Here is a 23,890-nt window from a genome sequence, read left to right as displayed (position 1 = left end):
GGCTTCTGTCAAGAGATGGAGTCCACCTCATAAGGACTACATGGAAGACATCTCGTTTGATGGGAGGAAAATACAGGCAAAGAATCTACCTTTTCCTGAAATTGTCCACTCCTGCTAGCCTTGTTGCTTAAAAACACTAAACTTCAAATTCCTAAATGAGAGGGAGGATATAAATTTAATACAAAAAGAATAATTTCCTTTGGAGTCAGTGTGATTTATATCTGCATAATTTTCTACCAGCTTGTTAAGAGGATAAATGCACATTTACATGGCCATGAGGAGGAACCTTAGATTTTATATATGAAATAGTCAATATATAGTTTAAGAGTGCTATTGTTCATGTTCTAATCCATATATTTATTTAAAAGCTGGTTGAACTTGGTAAGCATACTTATGCTATATCTAGAGGCTCTTACCACAGTAGGAAATCTTATGTTTGTCACCTATCACTTCTTGCTTCAAATTTGACGTTTTTCTTGAATACAGAGTTTGCTGGTACAGAATCCCACATCAGAATTTTCTGAATTTGAGTTGATGGTGGTACAGAAATAGCTAGGGATTCTGCTCTGAATCATCGGAATTTAAAGCTTTTCATAAATTGTTTTTACATATGTTAGTAAAGGGCATATTTGAGGGATATTATAGCAAAACTTGTATTTATATGTTTTATTTTTCATTGAGATACCAGAACTTCATTAGAATATAGAATTTGTTACACATTTTCATGGTTAATCCTGCAGATGTAAAATCTTCAAGATTACGATGAGATAAAATTGATAAAGTAGTTAATAAAGGATGATGTGTTCCTAATTAATCCATTGTGCCTATAGTTGAAAATTAATTGTGCTATGGAAATGTCATGTTAATTAAGGCAGTATATGAGAGTACAATAAATCTTTTGCAAAAAACTTTAGTTATGTTGGCAACAGTAGGTTGATAGGTTAGTGCTTTTCAGCCTACCAAAGTCTCAATTTTTCAGTGATGCCTTGATGATTTACTTGTTACTATAAAGTGAGGTTTTACAGCAGATCTTCAGAAATGCCATTCTCCCAGCAACATCCACAATCTGAATTCTGTAACTATATCAGCATACAGATGATTAGTTTATACATTGTATTTTCAACTACCGTATTTTTCTGAGTATAAGGCGCACTCCTCCCCACCCCCCAAAAAAGTGAGTGGAAATGTCTGCATCTTATACAGTATATATTGTGGTGGGAGGGGGAGAGGGTGGGTCGTGTGGCACCAATCAGCTGTTCTAAAATGGGCAGTGGCGGCAAATGGGCCACGGCACGAACGGGCCGCAGCAAACAGGTGGCAGTGAATGGGCCATGACAAATGGCTGCGGCGAATGGGCAAGATGAATACCATATGGATGCTAGGAGGCAGAGGCAATTTTTTAAAAAAATATTAATATAAATAGAAAGAGCAACATGTTAAAATCCATATATTAATAGAAAAAAAAATGAGGCAGATTTTTATTTCTTGGTTTCCTCATATTCTCATATTCTGTTCTATAATACGGAGCGTTTTATAGTCCCCCCCAAAATATGGTATGTTCCGAGACAGATCCTGAACCATAGTTTCACCACAGTGAGAGTCATGAAAATAGATTGTATATTATGTTTATATCAAAATGGAATTTGTAACTCTCAGCTTATTTGTTCAATATAAGATTACCTATAATTTTGAATTATTTCCAGCTTCTCAAGGTGGTGGTTGTTTTTTTGAACATATGTGTAATTGCTATCAGAAGCTTAATCATGTTGTGATGTGTGTTGATTAAGCCTTATACACTCTGGAATTTAAGACTACAATTGAGTCCCGAATTTCCATTGCTAAATAATGCAGCCGTAAAGCAAGCCATCACATGACTGTATCATTTAGTGACTGCAATTTTGACACTCCCAGCTTTTTCTTATCCAAAAGTCATGAGTTATTAAGGAGATGGAATCCCACATAAAGTGGGGAGGGCTTGCCATTAAAGGGGGTTGGAAAGGCCCTGGGAGACCTGGTGCAGACTGCACATGAATTGAGGTGTGCTGTAGTGGTGCGCAAAACGACAGCCGGCCCAGCAGCACTTAGAACTTCAGGAGACTGCAACTTCCCTCATCTGCCACTCAGAAATGCCTTTTCAAATCGTACATTGCAGTTAGCCATAGCAGTAGCTTTGCCCAAAGCTACAGTTACCTCCACAGCCCTGCATTCCACAGGCTCTGCTACACTTAGCTGGTCTTTGCTGTTTTTCTCCTGCTACTCACAAGTTAGCAAAGGGGCATTACAACAGCTATAACTTTGGCCACAATTTGTATGTTTTCATCATAATTTTGAACAATTACTGAACAAATGTCATAAGTTGAGGGCTACCTATAGTTCCTTTTTCTTAATTTTTTCTTTTTCCTCCATATATAAATATACATATATACAGTATATGTATATATGTATACATACACACACATAGATACATATTGGTTATATATTATTTAATCTGTGTGTGTCTGTGTGTGTGTGTGTGTGTGTATACATACATACATACACACAGAGATAAGCTGCCCATTTAACACACAACTCAGAGCAGTGTAGAATGTCAAATAACAACTTCCCCAACACCATACAATTGAAAGGATTTGTTTTTACAAAACAATACATAAACTGCTCGAAAAAGCACCTCAAACAGGCCATACCACTGCCAGACTCAATGCCTTAGGAAAGAATCATACCTATGATGAAAGGCAGGCAGAATCAAGGCCTGTCGGATTTCAGGGGAATGCTGTTCCAAAGGATAAAAGCAATGACAAAAAATGTCTCAGATTCTCATTTTTTAGATTAAATGGCTAAAATTTCTGTTTATAAGAATCCTAATAAGATTTGAAAAGTATTTTATCATTGATGTTTTAAAATATCAATGTTTTGATTTTCATTTGATTTATTGGCATCCATAGTGTTACATAAAAGTGTTACATAAAAGATTATGTCTGCTATCTAAAAGGTTTTCTTACCCTGGTAGATTAACCCTGGTTAACTATGAATTTTATTTACCAAATAAGAAGGAGAGGAGATATTCAAAACCATATTGGAATCATGAAGTTGGAGTTATTATATGTGGTCTTAGCCAAAATAAAGGTGAAACAGAAAGGAATGGCTAGTGGAGAAACAGAAATAGCCTTGTCACTGTTTATCCTTTCCTTTATCCATTCCCACAATATTTATGTTGTGATTCATGTAACCAATATTATCGAAGAAATAGTGTTTTTTTAATTACCATTATTGAAATGCTAATACTACTGGAATTAATTGATTGATTTCTGTTTCTAGGTGGGCCATGCACAGATACAGCTCATGTTTCCTTAACCACAGCAACCAAAAGATCTTGTGATTCAGGTAAATTTTATTTTTAAAAGAATATATATTATGAAAGAATAATGTCCAGATCACTAGGCTGTTCAACTGACCTAGAGAAAGATCTCATTCATAAAACCCTTGTTTCTTCTATATTGCAAGCCATTACATGCCATTTTATGTTATGTGTTTAATAATCTACCATTGAAAGTGAAAGAGGTGGGGGAGGGTAAAGTCAGTAAAAACTAATCCTGCAAGTATTCCTATAGGAGCACCAATCAAATTCAAACAGCCCTCATTCTTCCCTCTGGAGGAAAAAAAGATAAAATAAGGACTTTATTAAAGCACTAACACTGTACGTTGCATTACAACTTCCATAATCAAAAGGATACCAGTGCCTTTTGCTTATATGTCTATTCTGAAGAAGATATTCATCTTCAGTGATGTAAACTGCTTGCTGGATAAAATGTTCCAGACGTTACTTCGCATATTACTCACTAGGAGATGCATCATTGACTTCTGAATTCACCAGACAAACCATTCTTTCCAAGGTGAGGTGGGAAGCAATAATTTGTAATGTCCTCCAACGTGGCAAATTAAATAATATGAAGTGAAGGATTAATTCCTTCATACCACATGACCTGATTTGGCAAGCCTGTAAATTGAAGGTAAAAGTGAAGTTTGAGCTATATTCAACCCCTTGTCCAGGGGTGGGATTCAAATTTTTTAACAACTGCTTCTGTGGGCGTGGCTTAGTTGGTGGGCATGGCTGGGTGGTCATGTGACTGGCTGGGTGTGGCCAACTCAACATCACTTACATCGAGGCACACATCTCGCCTGGCCTCTCATGACTTTGGGGATGCTGCAACAGTCGTAAGTATGAAAAACGGTCATAAGTCACTTTTTTCAGTGCCATTGTAACTTTGAATGGTCACTCCACACAAGCAAAGTACCAACGAAGGAGGAAAACAAAACTCCAGAGAAGTTCCTGAGACAGGAAGTCTAGTCCTGCCAAGAATGTAATAAGGGTTAACCGAGAGGCAGTTTCCGTAAGCAACATCAGAATGTTTCCTTCCTGCCTTCCTTACAGGATTAAACCAGTAATTTCTTCTAACAACCGGTTCTCCGAACTGCTTAGAATGTTAACTGGTTCTAGTGAATAGGTACGAACTGGTAGAATCCCACCCCTGCCATTGTCACTACCTAGACATATTCATGTTGTTTTCTTCACAATACAGAAGTGTTTGCATTCTTTTGGGATCTTTTTTGAGTTCTCATTCTTAAAGCCTTGCAATTTCCCATCCAAGTATTAACCAAGATCATTCCAGCATAGTTTTATCAAAATCCAAGGATTACATGTCTACAGATGTTATGATTGATTTTTTTTTAAAAAAAATACTGAAACCCAACAGGTAACCTTCAGTTAGCAATCACACAGAATTACATTCTCAACAATTGTTTATGTATAATGTAAACACAATAAAATATATTATAGAATTCAAATTATCCTCACCTTCAACAAAATCTGAAATCGATTGGAGTTGGGAAGTGTGATTTTGTGTCAGTCGTTCTCTCTCAGCCCAATGCATCTCACAGGGATATTGCAATGAAAATAAGAGGGTAGAAATATTAGGTATGTTTACCACTTTGAATTATATATAAAAAGATAGTATAAACATCTAATAATATAGTAATAATCTTAATAGTCTATGTTGATTTGTTAATTATGCTAAGACATGATATAGCAGCTACTCTTAAGGCACTCCATATAAATTTATGACAGAACTCTGAGGGAAGAACCCCTAAATGCTTATTTTAAAAGAATTTTAAACCCCCTTTCTCTGATAAACTCTGCATCATCTTGTAAGTTGTGAAAATGAAAAATCCCTAAATACAGATTTATGAAACATCTGTATTAATGTCAAAAATTTTCAATTAATTTCAAAATAGTAAAATTAGTATATTCTTTTTCAAATGCATAAGGACCTTTGGTATTCTAAGGCAGGAGTCTCCAAACTTGGCAACTTTAAGATGTGAGGACTTCAATTCCCAGAATTGCCCAGCCAGCATGACTAGCTGAGGAATTTTGGGAGTTGAAGTCCACAAGTTGCCAAGTTTGGAGACCTCTGTTCTAAGGCATTTCAGGGAAATGTGTTAACATTGAAACTCAGTACAGATTCCCTGTGCCTTTCTAGTTTTTAAATAGTATTGGAAATTAAACTGCTTCTGTTCATTTAGGGTCAGAGGAGAAGGTGGTACAATCATTGTACAAAAATAAAATTAGTATGCCATATTTTTTTCTTCATTTGGGATTCATGAGATTCCATTGCCTTAAATCCATAAGGATTATGGCAATATACAAAGAAGATATATAGAGCCAGTTTGGTCTAGTGATTAAGGCACTGACTAGAAAGCAAGAGACCATGAGTTCAAGTTCCACCTTAACCATGAAAGCCAATTGGGTGATCCTGAGCCAGTCATACTCTCTCAGCCTATCTCACTTCACAGGGCTGTTGGGAAAATAGAAAGAGGAGGATCCATTGGATATGTTTGCCGCCTTGAGTTATTTGTAAAAATAATAAAGGTGAGAAATAAATAAACAATGAAGAAATAAACAGTTCTTCCAAACTAAGTACAAATGATGGTAGCTGACATCAACCATCAAGATGTGGCAGAAAACAATGATTATCCCTTGATGTTAATATAAGTAACCTGAGGTCAGCTGGGGGAGGCAGGCACAGAAAGTGGCAGAATGCATGTGGGAGTTTAAACAGAGGCAAGTATGGCAGGGTGGCAGAGCCTCGTTTTCTGAAAGGAGCATGATAGGCCCAGCTGGAAAGGAGGCAGTGGGACAAAGCAGTGTTTGCACAAGGCAGGAGAAGTGTGAGGGCCTTACCTACAGGATGGCCTTGACCTAATGACCACAACCTGCCAGAACCACTGTCACTAAGCAGTGAGGTCGTGTGATGTTTCACCTAATGACCACTTCACTTAGCAGTGGAAATTCCAATTTTCAGTTATGATTATTAAGCAAGGACTACCTACAGAAAGCACAGAAGTTATAATTCCATAATAATTATCCTTTATTAAGTCTTCAACTTACGACCACAATTGAACCCAGAATGTATGTAGCTAAGTGAGAAATTTGTTAAGTGAGTTTTGGCTGATTTTACAACTTTTCTTGCCACGGTTGTTAAGTGAATCACTACAGCTGTAAGATCTTACAATTAGTAAGATGGTTGTCAAGTGAATCTGGCTTTCCCCGTTGACTTTGCTTGTCAGAAGGTCATAAAAGATTATCTCATGACCCTAGGATACTGCAACCATCTTAAATACAAACCAGTTATCAAGCATCCAAACGTAAATCATGTGACCATGGACCACTGCAGCAGTCATAAGTATGAAAAATAGTCATAAGTCACTTTTTTCAGTGCCGCTGTAATTTGAATGGTCACTAAATGAACTGTTGTAAGTTGAGGACTACCTGTGGTATTTATCTAGATTGAGGGCAGAAGCAATGATAGAACCTTTAACAGTTCTGGTGGTGATGTTTTGCTTTGAAATTGTGGAAAATAAATATAAGTGAAGTATCAAATTCATTGATTATTGAAATTAACTATGCTTAAATTTTTGCTATTCAAATTTTACTATACAAAATCAGCAAGGAAAAACTATTGCTCTACAATAGTAAAACTCTTGCTTTTATTTAAAAAACACAAGTTAACTTCAAAAAGAAAGAAAACAACAACTAAGTAAGTCTTGTTTAGTTGACCTTTAAGGTGCTGTTTAAATAACTTTTTAGTATTTGACTGATGGAGGACACTAAGTTACAAATCCAGCTATCCCTGTGCCTTCACTATTAGACATGGAGTACTAGTACAATAATGTAATGTACATCATCAGTCCTGTCAGTGACAGTACCCATTAATGACACATTTTTTTCTTCCTCTGCTCAGTTCTCATTTGTACTAATGGAATGGCACATGAAGCAAAGCTGTAAATAAAAGTTATTACCTAATAGGTAGGCACTGAAGTGGAACCTACAGGAGCTGAGGCATAGAAACTGTATTACTGCTCATCAGCAATTATAAACAGGATGAAGTGTTTAGGACTTACACTGACATAGCAAAGATTATTTGAGGCTAGGACATGATAATGGATCAAGGTAGCATGATGGATGTTGATGAAATTTTGTCCCATCTTGCTGGCTACCTCCAATATTAGTTGTGCTTCTCTTATTTTCATATAATTGGGGGAGACTGGATTTTATCCAAAAGATGGAAAGATGGCTTATACATTGGATTAGATCACAGGAGTTATATCCTCTTTAAAGATAGAATATGTTATGTGCGCAGATCTGGACCTACATGTTAGGGCTTTACCCCAGTTGCCTTTCTCTTCACCCCTCCTTCATTTCTCTAACGTCTGTTTAAAAGGTTATTTCAGTTCATCCTAGCAGATATTGAGAATGTGTCAGTCACCTCTCTGGTACCCTTTCTGCTAATTGTAGACATTTTGCTGACAGGTGGAGTTAATTGGATAATACTCTGTACACAGATATCACCCAGGACTTTAGCAAAAGATTATGGAACATTATACATACAGATATAGCAAGATTGGACAGGTCTTTTTAAAGACAGGATTGTATGTAATTTTGAGCTTAGAAATGGAACACATTTTAGGAAGTTAGTTGGGAGATGTAATGGCTGCCCAATTCCAAAAAGAACATGTGCGACTTACAGTATTTAATGAACAATACTTGTATTTTTGAACGTTAGGAATGATTAAATGGAATCAAATTGTTCTGTAAATAAAAAGAATTAAAAAGGGAGAAAAGCTAAAGAATCCCGAGTGTTGGGCAGCAGTAGACTAGGATTAAACAAACTATCACAATATAATGAACAAATGTTTATGTTTTCCAATACGTTAATTGCAAGTGGAAAAATGAGGGAAAGAGAAAAAAAATCAAAGTATCAAAATAAGCTAGATGTCACAGCTTTTGTGATTCATAATTAAGCTCACTCCCAAGGTGAAGATTGCAGTGTTACTGAATGTCTGTTAGGAGGTTTGGATATAGAGGAAAACTAAAAACAGCATTACCTTTGTGCTAGCAAACATGAATTATTTTAGGATGTTATTGTGAAATAGTATGAGCGCATCAAGGAAATGGAATTGTTGCCCATCTTCCCATTTTGAAGTTTGGTAGGTATAGATCGGATTTCTCTTTTTCCTTTTCTTTTGCTGTTTAGGATTGTTTAAACTTTCTAGAAAAAGAAAATGCAGGGCTTCTGGAGGTCTGCGGTTTCCTTTTTAACAAACCACCCATTACCCATAAATGAAAAAAATGGGTAAGGATTATGTAATTGGGCATTGTTGGCACTAGGGAAAATGCAGAGGATAAAGTGCCATATGTGGGCATTGTATGCGAAACTCCAGCACTTAAGTTAATTTTATGGGAAATTATGTGGGCTATAAATCCAAACTCTGTGTTTTTATACCAATTGCCATAATTTTATGTCTATTACATTTAATTTTTTAATTTTGTTTTTTTTTTTAATTTTGATAATTTGCTAAGTAAATTTATATGGTGCATGTACTGTAAGCCTCAGAATCAGAAGACTGAAGTGGTAAAGTAGCATTTATGATGATCACTGGCATATAATTACATTTTGCCCAGGATTAGGCTAATATTAGCATCTCCGAGCATGAAATTGAAATTCAGCCACATTGCTGTTTAATTACAATATCTCAGTAAGCATGCTGCAACAAATACTGAAGCTTTAAAGATCACATCCTTTGCTTTCCAGTTGTACTAGATTAAATGTCTTTTACTCTATTTTTTTTTAAAAAAATTTCATAGTCTTGTTTTGTATACCCAATTTCTAGGCCTATCATGGTTAGTATATCATTTGTTCAGCTGTTATTAAGCTCTTTTATTGAGGTATTTTAAATCAATAGCATTACGTTGCATATTCGTAATCGGTAACAAACATCACTTTCTTTATGAATATTTATTTTATTTTATTTTATTCATTAAATTTTTGGCCGCCCATCATGCTACAGGGTAACCCTTGGCGGTTTACAATATTAAAAGCTAAAACAATATAAATGAAATATTATAAAAATAAAACTGCAAAGTACAAAATACTTTGTTAGGAACTGACTTAAAAATCTATGCAAACTTTTCCTTGTAAAACTACTTTACTGATATAGCTTTTCTTATTACAGAAATAGTTTAATATATCATTAATACACAAACACACACACACATCAATATCCACCCCCACCCCAGGAGAGTACTAGAAAAAGAAGGGGTATCAGACTCTCAATTTTTCTGTCCACTAGCTGGATAGTTCTCCAAAAACAAAATGGAATGAATCAAAATGTTGATACAGAAAATGCTGACAAACACATAAGCCAACAAAATAAACTAAATACTTCCTGGAGTTGTGGAGAAAATTGTTCAGAAAATATTTCTCAATTATATCCCTATGGGAAACTCTGTTGGGCCACCAGTTGGAATATTTCTGGCTGCTCCATTCTAGGCCCTTTAGCTCCCATTTCTCATTATATTTCCCAGAGTAAAGCATTTGTGCTCACCTTGTGCTACTTGGTGCACATACAGATGCAAGCACAACACGAGGTCAGATGTATCTACAGATACAAGTTAGTTCATTCAGCAAAAGAAAATACAGACTTAGGGTGGTTCCTCTAAAGCTGCTAACCACAAGTTAACAAGCTCAATTCTATAACCTTAATCAGCCAGCTTGCAGCTGCTAACTGTAACTGACAATACTTTAATCATTTTCACACCTAAACTGTGTGTTTCCTAAATGGCTTATGGGCTCTGAGCTGCCAGCATGCTAGGCAAATAGCTTGTGCTAGCACATTCTTTTCATGTGTACTCCCCAATATGTGCTTGCTTACACTCTTGCATTTTACTGTATTCCAACAGTAAATAATATTATATAAATACTATTCTTGGATGTACAATATATAAGCCCCAGTTTGTGCAAGTTGGAAGAAAAGTTTCCAACTCCATTCTTGAGTACAGGTTCCCCATAGGGCAGTGTCTTGAGTCTGCTACTGTTCACCTTAATGACCCACGACTGCTGTGCTGGATCTGCTATGAATCACATTGTGAAGTATGTGGATGACACTGCAGTGGTAGGTCTTATTCAGGACAACAGTGAAGATGCTTATAGGGAAGAGGTGAAGGCTCTGGGGGACTGTGCAATAAAAGTAACCTGATTCTAAAAGTTAATAAAACAAAGGAGATCGTTATAGATTTTAGAAAGAGTCGGCATAGTTATACTCCACTAAGTATCAAGGATGCAACAGTATTAAGTATCTGGGGGTACAGATAATTAACAATCTGAACTAGTTTCTCCACACGTCATCCTTAGTGAAGTGTGCAAACCCGTGCCTGCATTTCCTGCATTGGATGAGGAGAGCACATCTTTCTTCTTCTGTCCTGGCACTTTTTACAGACGCAAAATTGAGAGTGTTTTAACAAACTGCATCACTGTTTGGTTTGGGGCTGCAGTGCCTCAGATACAAAGTCCATACCGAGAGTGGTAAGGACAGCCAAGAAGATTATAGGAATCTCACTTCTTGTTATTCAGGATACTGCTTATAAGCATATGCTTAGAGCTCAAAGCATTGTTGTGAGACCCCACACACCCACTTTACGGTCTGTTTCTGTTCCTTTCCTCTGGGAGGAGGTTTCGAAGTATTTCTAGCAGCACTACCAGATTCTGTAACAGCTTTATTCCCTTATGCCATCCATCAGATAAATTTGCAAGATTCATTTTTTTCACCCATGTATATGTATATATCTGAATTAAACTGTGTTGTTTCTTTGTGTCATATAATATATGTGAATATTTTTCTATTTATTTTGTCATGTTTATGTAGTGTATATTAGAGGTGGTGACCTTTTGAGAGCTGTATGCAATGAAATTTCATTTAAATGTATGCCGATTAGTGTACATTCAAAGTGACAATAAAGCTATTCTGTTCTAATTTCTATTCCTATTCCGTTCCATTCTATTCCATTAACTAATAGAAACTTAATTCTCTTCTTGCTATTTATTGTAGCACTGGGATGAACATTCCAAAGGGTAGGAAAAAAGGGCAAAAAACAAAGCTGAAATAAAATTGTATGACATTCATGGTCATGTGATTGTTTCATTTAGCAACTATATCGCTTAGCCATTGAGTTGAAGGTCCCCATTTAATTTAGCTTATAGAATATGATTGTAAGACACTGCCAATCACCTCTTCTGAACATAGACAAAAGGAACACCCTCGTCTTTAAAAAAATTATATGATCACATATTTCACTATAGTAGAAATGACAAGGTGTGTGTGTGTGTAAGAGGGGGGGTAAATTTGAAAATGCTTTCTTACTGTATTCTGATAATCTACATCTTTCTGTCAAAGTTTTGCAAAGAAATGTGTTTTCCTGTTTATTTTCTTACTCCATAAAGAAGGAATACAAATATGGTTTTAAAAACACATAGTAATTGATGACAAGTTTTAAGGAGATCCTTTGAAGCTTTTAAATAAAGAACAGCATATACCGGTAGATGTTGTGTTTGGTTTTTCATGCCTTTGTATAATCATTTACATTTAGATTGTTATCCTCAAAGAAAGGAGGAAGCTCAGTATGGTGCTTTCATATGTTTTTTGTTATTGGAGCTACAGCTAATACATTGTACACTAAAATTGTGTTTCATTAAATGCAACGCTGGTTTGCATGGGGACACTGGAAATGAGATTGTATGTGAAAATCTATAAACAAAGGCTATAGTTAATAGATTAATGCATTTATCTATGTGTCATAATCAAGTCAGTGACTAGTTTGTTTTGCATTTGATTTCTGAATTTAGGAGACACAAAGTTTTCTTGTGTTTTTACGTTTCAAAAAGTATGTGCAAACCCAAATAGAAAGGAGCCTACTATTTGCTTTTTTTTTTTTTCAAGTTGTACACAATTAATGACAACTGTGGCTGAAGTAGAACTCCCACTAATGCTGCATTCCAAATGTTTCCCAAAACTAATAGAGTCACAGGTGGACAGCGAGCCCTCTCCTGAGAAGCGGCCACGGTTACTTGAGGACGGTCATGATAGACCGGAAGAAATCAGCCGTTCCAAACAGAAGAGCAGACGCAGGTGTTTCCAGTGCCAAACAAAATTGGAGCTGGTACAGCAAGAGCTGGGATCATGTCGCTGTGGTAAGGACTGATAAACAGATTTGAATTAAGATTTCTTTAATGTCCCACCCAGTGAAGAATAATATGAGCTACATTGTTATGGTAAAAAAATAATAGCAAAACTTGCACAATAACTTTAAAAGTCTAAATAGCAATAGCACTTAGACTTATATACCACTTCACAGTGCTTTATAGCTCTCTCTAAGTGGTTTACAGAGTCACTATATTCCCCCCAATAATCTGGGTCCTCGTTTTACCCACCTTGGAAGGATGGAAGGCTGAAGCAACCTTGAGCCTGTGAGATTCAAACTGCCAAACTGCTGGCAGCCGGCAGTCAGCAGAAGTAGCTGCAGTACTGTGCCACCATGACTAATCTGACAAGGTCAACCTTATCACTGTGTTTAATATTTTGTATGTAAAGAGAGGGGGATTATAGATTTATTTTACTTATGGGGTTAGCTATTTAGATTTAGCAAACTATTGAAATGTCTTATTTTTAGTGACAGTTCTGAATATCGTCTTCTGTCATTAGATATAGCAGTCATATGAAGCTGCCTTTTTTCCAAATCCATCTATTCTATAGATTATTGTTCTAACAACATCTTTCAGGGGCTCCAGACTGATATTTTCAACCATTCTAGATATTAAATCTGGAATTTTGTGAATGTAAAGCATGTATTATTCCCCTGAGTTAAGTGTCTTCCATAAGCCTTTTGTACAGTAGTTTTAAAAATCTTATGTCCAACCCAGAGGGTAAACATACATATAAAAGGACATATAAGTTGCTGACTACATACCTGTTTAAGATTGACTACTTACAGGACTCTGTTTAAAATATTGTTCTTGGGTTTCCTCAGTAAAATACAAACTAAGACAGTAAAAACTGCTTAAACATGACTATCTGAGATATTTATTGTTATATTAGTGCATTTGTCAGAGTTTGATTAAGGGCACTTGCTGACACTAAGGCATTCTAGATATAAAATTTGTCTCAATAAAAGAAAGGTGAATATAGTTGTGCTTGAAAATATTCCAAGTCTGTTAGCTTAATTAACAGTGCACTTAGTTTTTGAAACAACCCAATTAGGTTAAAAAATAATGCTTGTTTGCTTGGTTGAATCCAATTGCCCAGCAAAAGCTCCATTGGTGCTGGAGAAGAGCCAGCAGTATTCTCTGACTGCTTTTCTCTGGGGCTGTCTTCAGAGACTACCACCGTACTATGTTGGTTGAAAAATATTTTCAAATGGTATAATATTATAGAAGGGGTGTGTGTGTGTAATATTGTACGAAAAAAAGAACTTCAGGGAAAGTCAGGGAGATTTGGAAAGAATTCCAATCTGCCCCATTCTTCCAGTAGAGATATTGCTGATCCCAGTTTCTTCCACGGAGGCATTTTTCAGAGTAGCATTTGTTGATCTCTACCTTTTTTCATATATTTCTCTGAAAAGGAGCCATTTGCTAGATATTTTTCAAAAATTATAAAGCCCACTCCTCCAATTTAATTATTAAAGATCATAGCATCCAAATATTTTCACATCTGATATTTTTTGTTAGGGGGAAGTCCCAGCTGTGCAATATCATGCTTCAGTGGGGCTATGGTCATAGTGGTTGAATATATTCCTTTTGTGCTTAATATTTATGTTTGATAATAAAGCTGGCATCTGTCTCTTGAATACATATGAGGAAATGTATCAACCCCCTACAACTTTATTGTATTTAATGTATTCATTCTTTAAAAAGATGAATTTCTTAAGGGGGTGATTGCCATTTTTGCCTAAATATGTTGCTGCATTTAGAGATAATACTAGAAAATACTAGTCATGTCAGGTCTGCTGAAAAATGACTAATTTTAATACTATAAGTATTTAAAAATCTACATACTGCTACATAAAGATTTGGAGGCAAAAGTTCCATTCATAATTGGTACATAGAGTTAATAATTTTCAAGAAGGTGTTTAGTATTAAGATTAACAAATTAGAAAATATATTTGTTATATTAAAATATAGACATTGCTGTTTTTTTCTGTTTGAAATGCTACTCACCTGCTTTAGAATACATTTTCTTTATCTCTTGCAGAACCCAAGTTTTCTTACACTAGCTATGAGAGATAACATGAGTTTATCCATGTGAATAGTGCAAATCTCAGTATAAGTGGAGACTGGAATTTTGTTTCTAGTTAATTCTGAACTATTGCTCTGTCAACTGGAAAGTAGACTTTCCAAATGTCAAAAAAATACCCAGTAACCCTAGAAACATTTATACTATTCTAAAATGTATGTTTTATCACTGTTTTTTTTCTTTCTAAAGGATATTAGTAATTGTTTTCCCAATTTGTAAAAACATATTTTGATTCTAGTAATGGTTGTCATATTCACCTAAAATGGGTAATTTTATTTGTTTATTTATTTTGTGCCTTTGAGATAGCTTTTGTTTCCTGGTGATTGCCTGGATAAATCACTGCAATTTTCTTGGCAAGGTTTTTTAGAAAAAGCTTGCCTTTACCTTCTTAAGCCAGCAACTAGCTCAAGCTCATCCAGCTGTCTTTGTGCCTAAGATGGGGACTAGAACTCATGATCTCCTGGTTTCTAAGATGATGCCTTAACTGAAAATCTTTAAACCTCAATTATTTCATAATAAAATTATCTTGGTTCTGTTTTTATATTGTTTGCAATTTGTATAGTAAAAACAATAGTAAGAATTTGTGTACATGTACTCGCTCCTTTTCCTTTAGGTTTTATTTCCGTTTTTGTATTACAAATTTCATTCAGGGGTAGTAACAAAAAGCTAGTTATTATTCTCCAAGTAGTATAACATGCTAGAAGGACAATCTAATACTTCCCTAATAGCATAAAGTTGTAATAAGAAAAAATGCAAAAAATTATCTGCACTTTTTTTTTTTTTTACTTTGCATTTTCTTCTTAACTCCTTGGTAGACAATCACTTTACAATTGGTGGAGCCGTAAGTCTTCTCTGTCCTGGTGCCTGTGTTATGAAACACCCCCCTCCCAGATTAGGTCAGCGCTATCTATTTTGATGTTCTAAAAGTCCTCAAGACTTGGTTATGCTACCAGGCCTGGAGGTCCCAGAAAAACAGAGACTTTTTTATATGGCTCCACTATTGAGGTGGATGTTCTCTCTTGTTTTCTCTCTTAATCTCCATTTTTAACTATAATTTTTATATTTTAAGATGCCTGTTATGTTATTTTTATTGATTATTGTACGCCGCCCAGAATCACTTCTCATGAGATAGGCAGCTGTATATTTTTTATTAATAAATAAATAACTGCAGATTTTAGAGTCCACTGTGTACTTTACTCATTCATTCATCATATTATGTGTCTCAGGTATCAAAGATAATCTGAATTTATGGGGCATACCCAGACTATTATATGATAAATTAAATTTCTACCTTTACACTCCAAACTTAATGAATTACAGACAAACTGGATATTGACACTGATTTTATAGGTACTATAACTGATAATGGGAACTGTTGTGCTTTGTTTTTATTTTCACTTTTTTATAATTTGTGCAAGACTTGTCCTGAACATCAATCTTATGTGAGGTAAAATCTGGACGATGTTATTGGTTTTGTAACATAATTGCAAACATCATTAAGATATCATTTTTATTCATTTTCATGTATTTGAAGATAAGCAATTTCATTTTTATGTACTAAAGATTAGAATCTGAAATAACTCATCAAATTACAGAAATGAGTTTCAGTAAATGTTAGGAGAAATCAATATATTCTCTATAATTTTAGGGCTGCAGTGTTACTCTATGGAAACTCTGATATTTATCTTTCTATATTATATAATCACATTGAATATTAAAAAATCCCATGATCCAAAAGTGTCTGTTGCAGATATGAAGCATTTGGGGGCCATGTCTTACCTAGCTAAATGCCTTCTACTGAATTATTCTAACACTGAAATTAATCCAAATTCTCTCTTTGTCACCAGGCAGTAATTTGTAAGATGGGGGGGCGGGGGGCAGGGCAGGAAAGAATCAAAGTTTAAATCATCCTTTTCTGCCACTAGTCAAGGATGCTTCAGAATTATTCATATACTGTTCTTTGTTGAGAATATCTGAAGCATAAAATTTTAGTTAAATTATTGCTGTTTTAAATTCAGCAGTGGTAATAATGGTGCAGGATTATTGTTTCTCCTTCAAAACAATTTTCATTGTTATGAAGTATTTAAGGTATCTGAATATTAGCATTTTTATTCTATTACATTATGAGTATTTAAGAGGATTGTAGGACTTGGAAAGAGGATACTCCAAATATTTTACTAAAGAGTCAGCACAAAGATCCTTGAAATATAAATTCAGAGTGTCTTTCTTCAAGAAATAATTCCTTGTGTATACTGACAGTTTTCTACTATTCAGTATGGGTTATTAACTGCTGACAAGAAATTCACATCTCATAAATAATTCTTAAGAGCCATTGCTGTATAAATTGAATGTGTTATGAATTGTGATGGTTCTTTTTGTACTGTGCTGTGCCTAGAGCAGAAAGAACAGAGTATGTCATTTCCATTAATTTCTAATGAGGTACCAATTAAAGGAAAGGAAGAACCTCAGAAGGAAAGTCATAGGGCCACCGTGAATCTTCTATCCTGCAGCTGTCAGAGAAGCAGGCCCCCAAACCTTCCCTAAAAATTCCATTAAATTAACAATCTCATCTAGTGCTTACACAGACAAATTCAGTTTCCCTTTGATTTTCAAAAGACCAATTTGTAAGATGAGTTCTGCATTTTCTCACCCAGCAAACTGGGAGAAGTAAGGGGAATTGCTAATTGCCTCTGCACATTTCAGGCTGAGGAAGAAAATGTGGAAGCAACTTTTCATTTTATATGTCTTTAACTAGCTAAACTTTAAATCAAGAATCCTGGAATAATTCCACTTTCTTGTATATGATTTTTCTATATGCCAGTTATATCACACATATGTTGACAACAATAACCTGCAGTATTTTATTGGACAAGCTTCTATGTAGTTTAATACTACATTGGATATAATGGCTTCCCAAAAGATAATTTAGTATAATATTATCCTTACGGATAGTAAAAAAAATAATATAAGGATATTATTAAGCAAATTTATGTTAACAACTACGAGTATTTTCAAAATCTGTTTGACATGTTCTTATACTTTATTGGTAAGAAGACAAAGAACCTTTTCCATAAATAGTTTACTTGTGAAAAATTCATCAATTTGAGTTTTCCTAACCAATTAATAATGGCTGATTCCTGAATAATAGCCTATGAATATTTTAGTGAGAAAAATAAAAGATTCCATTTTAAATAAATGACTGAAATGCAGACATGCTACTGAAAATTATTTTGGTGTCTTTGATGATTAGGTGTAATTTTAAAGAGACTACTAGGTTATAATTAATAATTAATATTTCTAATTGCTTGTGATTCCTCCCTTCCCCCCAAAACAAGATGTACTAACTGTTTTCAAACTGGAATGTCTCCCAAATCTGAATTTATTCTATGACTTAAGGTCATAAACGTTGCTTTCAAATGGAATAAACCAAATAACTAAAGCAAGAATAGGAAGGAAGAATATGAATTGAGAAAAAAATTAACTGGTTATTTTCAAGAGAGAGTGCCTGACATGCAGGGCCCTTCAAAAGAGCCTGGATGATAATTCATGTGACTATAGGAATACTGAATATAAACTTTTATATCTTCTGAAAGACTACATTTGCAGTATCTTCTTACAAGGATCCCTCTGTTCTTATTAATCTAATGATTAACAGACATGTTGATCCCTAGGACCAAGATTCTTCTATCCTTCCTAAAGAACAAATAAATATTAGGGGACATCTAGCTAAGTAAATTGAGAAAGCTTTTTCCTTATAATCAGCAGTGCCAAAGGCATCTCTAGTAATAATATCTCAATATGGAACTATGTGCATACAGTTCTTAAAATCAAGACAAACATCCAGGAAAGCCTAAGGCACAGTTACAACTCTGCCTCCTGTCAGATGGGAACCATTCAAGTCTGTGTGGCAAAGTGACATGATCTAAATTTTATTTTAATAATGGTACACTTTTTTGATAGTATTTAAAGAAAAACTAAAATGAGTATTAAATTATTTTATTTATGAAGTAATTTTCTTAAAAGATACTCTAAATTTATATAAATGTTGTATATAAATGTTACTTTGAGTTGTTAGCTGTTTTCTGATTTTATGTTATACCAGGGGTGTCAAACTGGTGGCCTATGGGCCAGATGTGTGACACACAGGCCACACCCACCGCAGGTCAGCAAAAGGGGGAAATGTTGCAATACATCACGTGACATCAACACGATGCCACAAGTTTGACACCTCTGTGTTAGTTATACCAACTCCAATAAAATTATATTTTTATGCATTAAACTGTTCTCTTGCTTTGGTACTTTCTATACAGGTAGTCCTCGAGTTACGATCGCAATTGAGGCCAAAATTTATGTTGCTAAGTGAAACATTTATTTAGTGAACTTTATCCCATTTTACAACCTTTTGTGCCACAATTGTTAAATAAATCACTGTAGTTAATTTAGTAAAATGGTTGTTAATTGAATCTGGCTTCCCCATTGACTTTGCTTGTCAGAAGGTCACAAAAGGTGATCACATGATCCAGGGACACTGCAACTGTTGTAAATATGATTCAGTTGCCAAGTGTCTGAATTCTGATCTCATGACCATGGGGATGCTGCAATAGTCATAAGTCACTTTTTTCAGTGCCATTGTGACTTTGAACAGTCACTAAATGAACTATTGTAAGTCAAGGACTACCTGTATCTGCAGACAATTGTTGCTAAAGTAGCTTAATTTTTATATAAGTAGATTGGATGTACATTTATTTGTTATGGTAATTGGTTCCGTTGCTGTCAACATAGTTATTGTAACATAGGACTTTATTTGACAATATACAGATCCGAAATTTGTTGTTTATGAAGTACAAAACACAGGCTATTAAAAATATACAGGTGAAACTCGAAAAATTAGAATATCGTGCAAAAGTTCATTTATTTCAGTAATGCAACTTAAAAGGTGAAACTAATATATGAGATAGACTCATTACATGCAAAGCAAGATAGTTCAAGCCGTGATTTGTCATAATTGAGATGATTATGGCTTACAGGTCACGAAAACCCCAAATCTACAATCTCAGAAAATTAGAATATTACATGCAAACAAGGATTGTACATAGAACAGTATCGGACTTCTGAAAAGTATAAGCATACATAATGTACTCAGTACTTGGTTTGGGCCACTTTTGCAGCAATTACTGCCCCAATGTGGCATGGCATGGAAGCTATCATCCTATGGCACTGCTGAGGTGTTGTGGAAGACCAGGATGCTTCAGTAGAGGCCTTCAGCTCTTCTGCATTGTTTGTCTCATGTGTCTCATCTTTCTCTTGGCAATGCCCCATAGATTCTCTATGGGGTTCAGGTCAGATGAGTTTCCTGGCCAATCAAGCACACTAATCCCACGGTCATTGAACCAGGTTTTGGTGCTTTTGGCAGTGTGGGCAGGTGCCAAGTCCTCCTGGAAAATGTAGTCAGCATCCCCATAAAGCTCGTCTGCGGAAGGAAGCATGAAGTGCTCCAAAATCTCCTGGTAGACAGCTGCGTTGAGCCTGGACTTAATGATGCACATGACATGGCAGATGACATGGCTCCCCAAATCAACACAGACTGTGGAAACTTCACACTGGACTTCAAGCATCTTGCAGTGTGTGCCTCTCCATTCTTCCTCCAGACTCTGGGTCCTTGGTTTACAAATGAGATGCAAAAGTTTCTCTTATCAGAAAAAAGGACTTTGGACCACTGAGCAACAGACCAGTTCTGTTTTTCTTTAGCCCAGGTAAGATGCTTCTGAGATTGTTTGTTGTTCAGGAGAGGCTTGACAAGAGGAATATGACATCTGAAGCCCATGTCCAGGATCCGTCTGTGTGTGGTGGTTCTTGATGCACTGACTCCAGCCTCAGTCCACTCCTTGTGAAAGTCCCCAACACTTTTGAATGGCCTTTTCCTGACAATCCTCTCCAGGCTGCGGTCATCCCTGCTGCTTGTGCACCTTTTTCTTCTACACTTTTTCCTTTCCACATAACTTTCTAATAATGTGCTTTGATACAGCACTTTGGGAACATCCAACTTCTTTTGCAATTACCTTTTGAGGCTTTCCCTCCTTTATAGAGGGTGTCACTGATGGTTTTCTGCACAACTGTCAGGTCAGCAGTCTTTCCCATGATTGTGCTTCCTACTGAACCAGACTAAGAAACCATTTAAAGGCTCAGGAACCCTTTGCAGGTGTTTTGGCTTAATTAGCTGATTAGAGTGAGACACTTTGAGCCTAGAATATTGAACCTTTTCACAATATTCTAATGTTCTGAGATTGTGGATTTGGGGTTTTCATGAGCTATAAGCCATAATCATCTCAATTACGACAAATCATGGCTTGAACTATCTTGCTTTGCATGTAATGAGTCTATCTCATATATTAGGTTTACCTTTTAAGTTGCATTACTGAAATAAATGAACTTTTGCATGATATTCTAATTTTTTGAGTTTCACCTCTCCTTCAGAATATTAAAGAACAAAAGATCCAAAGAACAAAATCAAAATAATTCTATATGGAAATATTAGACATTGCCCTTAAAACAGGCATTTGAAATTTAAAATTGTACCTAGGCAATGATTCAGCTACTACGGTACTACATTAGGTATTTGCATTTGTTGCATGCAAAATGCAGTGCATCCTAATTAAAGATAAATCCTACAAAATTCAAATATATCCAAAAATAGCCATTGAAAGCCAGTTTATCAGGCAACTAACCTGTTTCCTAATTAAATGTCTAATTAATGATGTATGAATATGCATAATTTACATGAGAAAAAGTCTGAATATGTGTTTTGTTCATATTTTAAATATTGCTATTTTATTAACTCTTCCATAGCTTCACTGAAGTCTGCTTGTTTTTTAAATGTGTTTCTGAATTACCTCAGAATAGCCCACTATTATCTCCTGTACGTTCAATGAAAATATGTCTCTAAAACAATATCTCCCTTAAGAGTTGCAGTGGTACAGTGATTAGAATGCAGTACTGCAGGCTACTTCTGATGCCTGCTGGCTGCCTGCAATTTGGCAGTTCGAATCTCACCAGGCTGAAGATTGACTCAGCCTTCCATCCTTCCAAGGTTGCTAAAATGAGGACCCAGATTGTTGGGGGCAAGATGCTGACTCTGTAAACCACTTAGAGAGGGCTGTGAAGCACTGTGAAGCGGTATTATAAGTCTAAGTGCTATTGCTATTAAGCTTATCAATACTGTAACTATGTATCAGAGGGACTTACAGTGACAATAATTTCATGATAAAACCATCTATTTGGGTTCTTTCTTTCTTTCTTCTTTTCCTTCATTTTTTGATATAAAGGAATTTAAATCCATCAGTTAGGAGTAGGTTGGTTGTTCTTTTATAGATATGCCATTTGCTCAGCAGTGAAAGTGAACCTTTTGGGCTTGACATGTCATAAATTAGAAAAATGCCTAATTTGACTTGTTGTCATGTAACACATACACACACACACACACACACACACGCAAAAGAAAAACAATTCTCTTTAAACAATGACACATGGTGGCATCCTGCAGCTTGCCTGAAGTAGAGGCATGTGTCTAAACTTCAGCCCTAGCATCACCACTACCATTCAAAAAGGCTGCCTTTCAACTTACTCCAAGGCGCACAAGCGTGTTCTCCTCCTGTTGATAGATTTCTGCAGTCTGTCCCAGGTTGCATGAGGTCTCCATTCTTGAGGTGGCTTCAGAGCATGCTCTTCTATGACATATACAGCCTCCAAAAATCACACAAAAGCACATTTGTGTTCTCGCATGATTTATGTGCATCTTCTAGTGCAGGGGTGTCAAACTCATGTTGTCACCCCAGCGTCTCATGACACATTGGGACTTTTTTTCCCCTTCACTAAACCTGCGTGGGTGTGGCCAGCACATGACACATCCAGCCACGGGCCGGGAGTTTGACAGCCCTGTTCTAATGGGTTCAAAGACTGCACAAGAACATACTTCAGCCCTCCCAAAATTGCATGAGAATAGGGCATGCTTGTTAAATGTTAGTAAGCACTGGAGTGTTACCCAAAGCATGTCTCCTTTGATATGTGTATCATAGGTTTACGGGATTCAGGCCATTTGGCAAAATAATGTAGACATCAGAACTTTCCTCGATTTTACTACCCAGGTTCCAGAAATTCTAGCAATTTCTCAGGCTTTTTGGGGGCAGAGTGCAACAGGCTCATAATTTTTGCTGCTACTCTTAATGTTAATACTTTTGTTTTATGTTGATCTATATTGTAGATCAAATTGTATTGATGACATTTTTTCTCTTTCTTGTTTGTATGTGTTTCAATTTTCTATTAGAAGAAAGATAATATTCAAATTTAGTATTTCTTCTGGAGGGGGGAGAGGAAAAGGCTAATAGAAAAGGTTAAGATGTAATTGGTGGAGTTACAATATTAGACTGTTTATTTGCCGAAGTATTTATTATATTAGTCAGGCATTGGCAGCAAACATAAGTAGCTATTTTGCAAAAAAAAATTACTTCAATTGGAACAAACTAAGCTTTAAGGGTACGAACATAAAAACAATGACCATTCATAAGGTTAAAATGTGTGGAACTATAAAAATGCCTCTGAAGTTTCTATAATGTACAAAATAGCTTTGCCTGGAAATTTGCAGTTATTTATTCTTGTCTTATCTGTCTTGCATTTTTATTGCACTATGTGAAAAAACAGAAGATACAGATATATTGCCAGGATGTGCTAGTAATGCTTGTTTGTTTTAATTAATTTTTTGGTTACACTTTAGTTTTTAATTAAATTCCAATTTTGGAATGGGGTATGTTTGTAAAGATAAATGCTCCAAAGAGTGACTTATAAAATAATAAATTTTAATTCAGGTAAATACTTTGTATCCATAGATGTTAGAGGCAGAAATCCAAAACTGACTAAAAACTTAATGACAATTTTGATATTATAGCTTCTGATAAAATTCACACATGAGTGAAAGAGATTTTTCCATAGAAATCTTTACTAACTGAACCCATATTTTTGGCCACTTGGGAGAAATTGCTGCAGGGACACTGAAAAAAACATTTGAGCAATTCTTGCTGAGATATAGTCACTTCTTAATCTAGTATTCCACACTGCTGCTTGCACTCTTTCCTTCCATATTTCCCAAAATTACCAATTTCTCCAGAATTTTGTAATCTTCATATCCAAAGTATGATAATTTGAGCTTGGCGATTTCTTTCTC

The 23,890-nt window shown here is 35.5% G+C and overlaps 1 protein-coding gene across 1 annotated transcript in view; it reads left to right on the top strand.

Moving 5' to 3' along the window:
* Positions 1-23,890, top strand: part of ZFAND3 (zinc finger AN1-type containing 3) — a 127,890-nt gene that overhangs the window by 92,836 nt on the left and 11,164 nt on the right. The window contains exons 5-6 of the mRNA XM_026695588.2: positions 3,316-3,381; positions 12,408-12,578. Of these exons, the coding sequence (XP_026551373.1) occupies positions 3,316-3,381; positions 12,408-12,578 (237 nt within the window). The remainder of the gene's footprint in view (positions 1-3,315; positions 3,382-12,407; positions 12,579-23,890) is intronic.

Source organism: Pseudonaja textilis, chromosome 1 (assembly GCF_049901715.1).
Source record: "Pseudonaja textilis isolate UNSWEBS1 chromosome 1, rPseTex1.2, whole genome shotgun sequence".
In the NCBI taxonomy this organism is placed as follows: Eukaryota; Metazoa; Chordata; class Lepidosauria; order Squamata; family Elapidae; genus Pseudonaja; species Pseudonaja textilis.
This window is presented reverse-complemented; position numbering and strand designations above follow the sequence as displayed.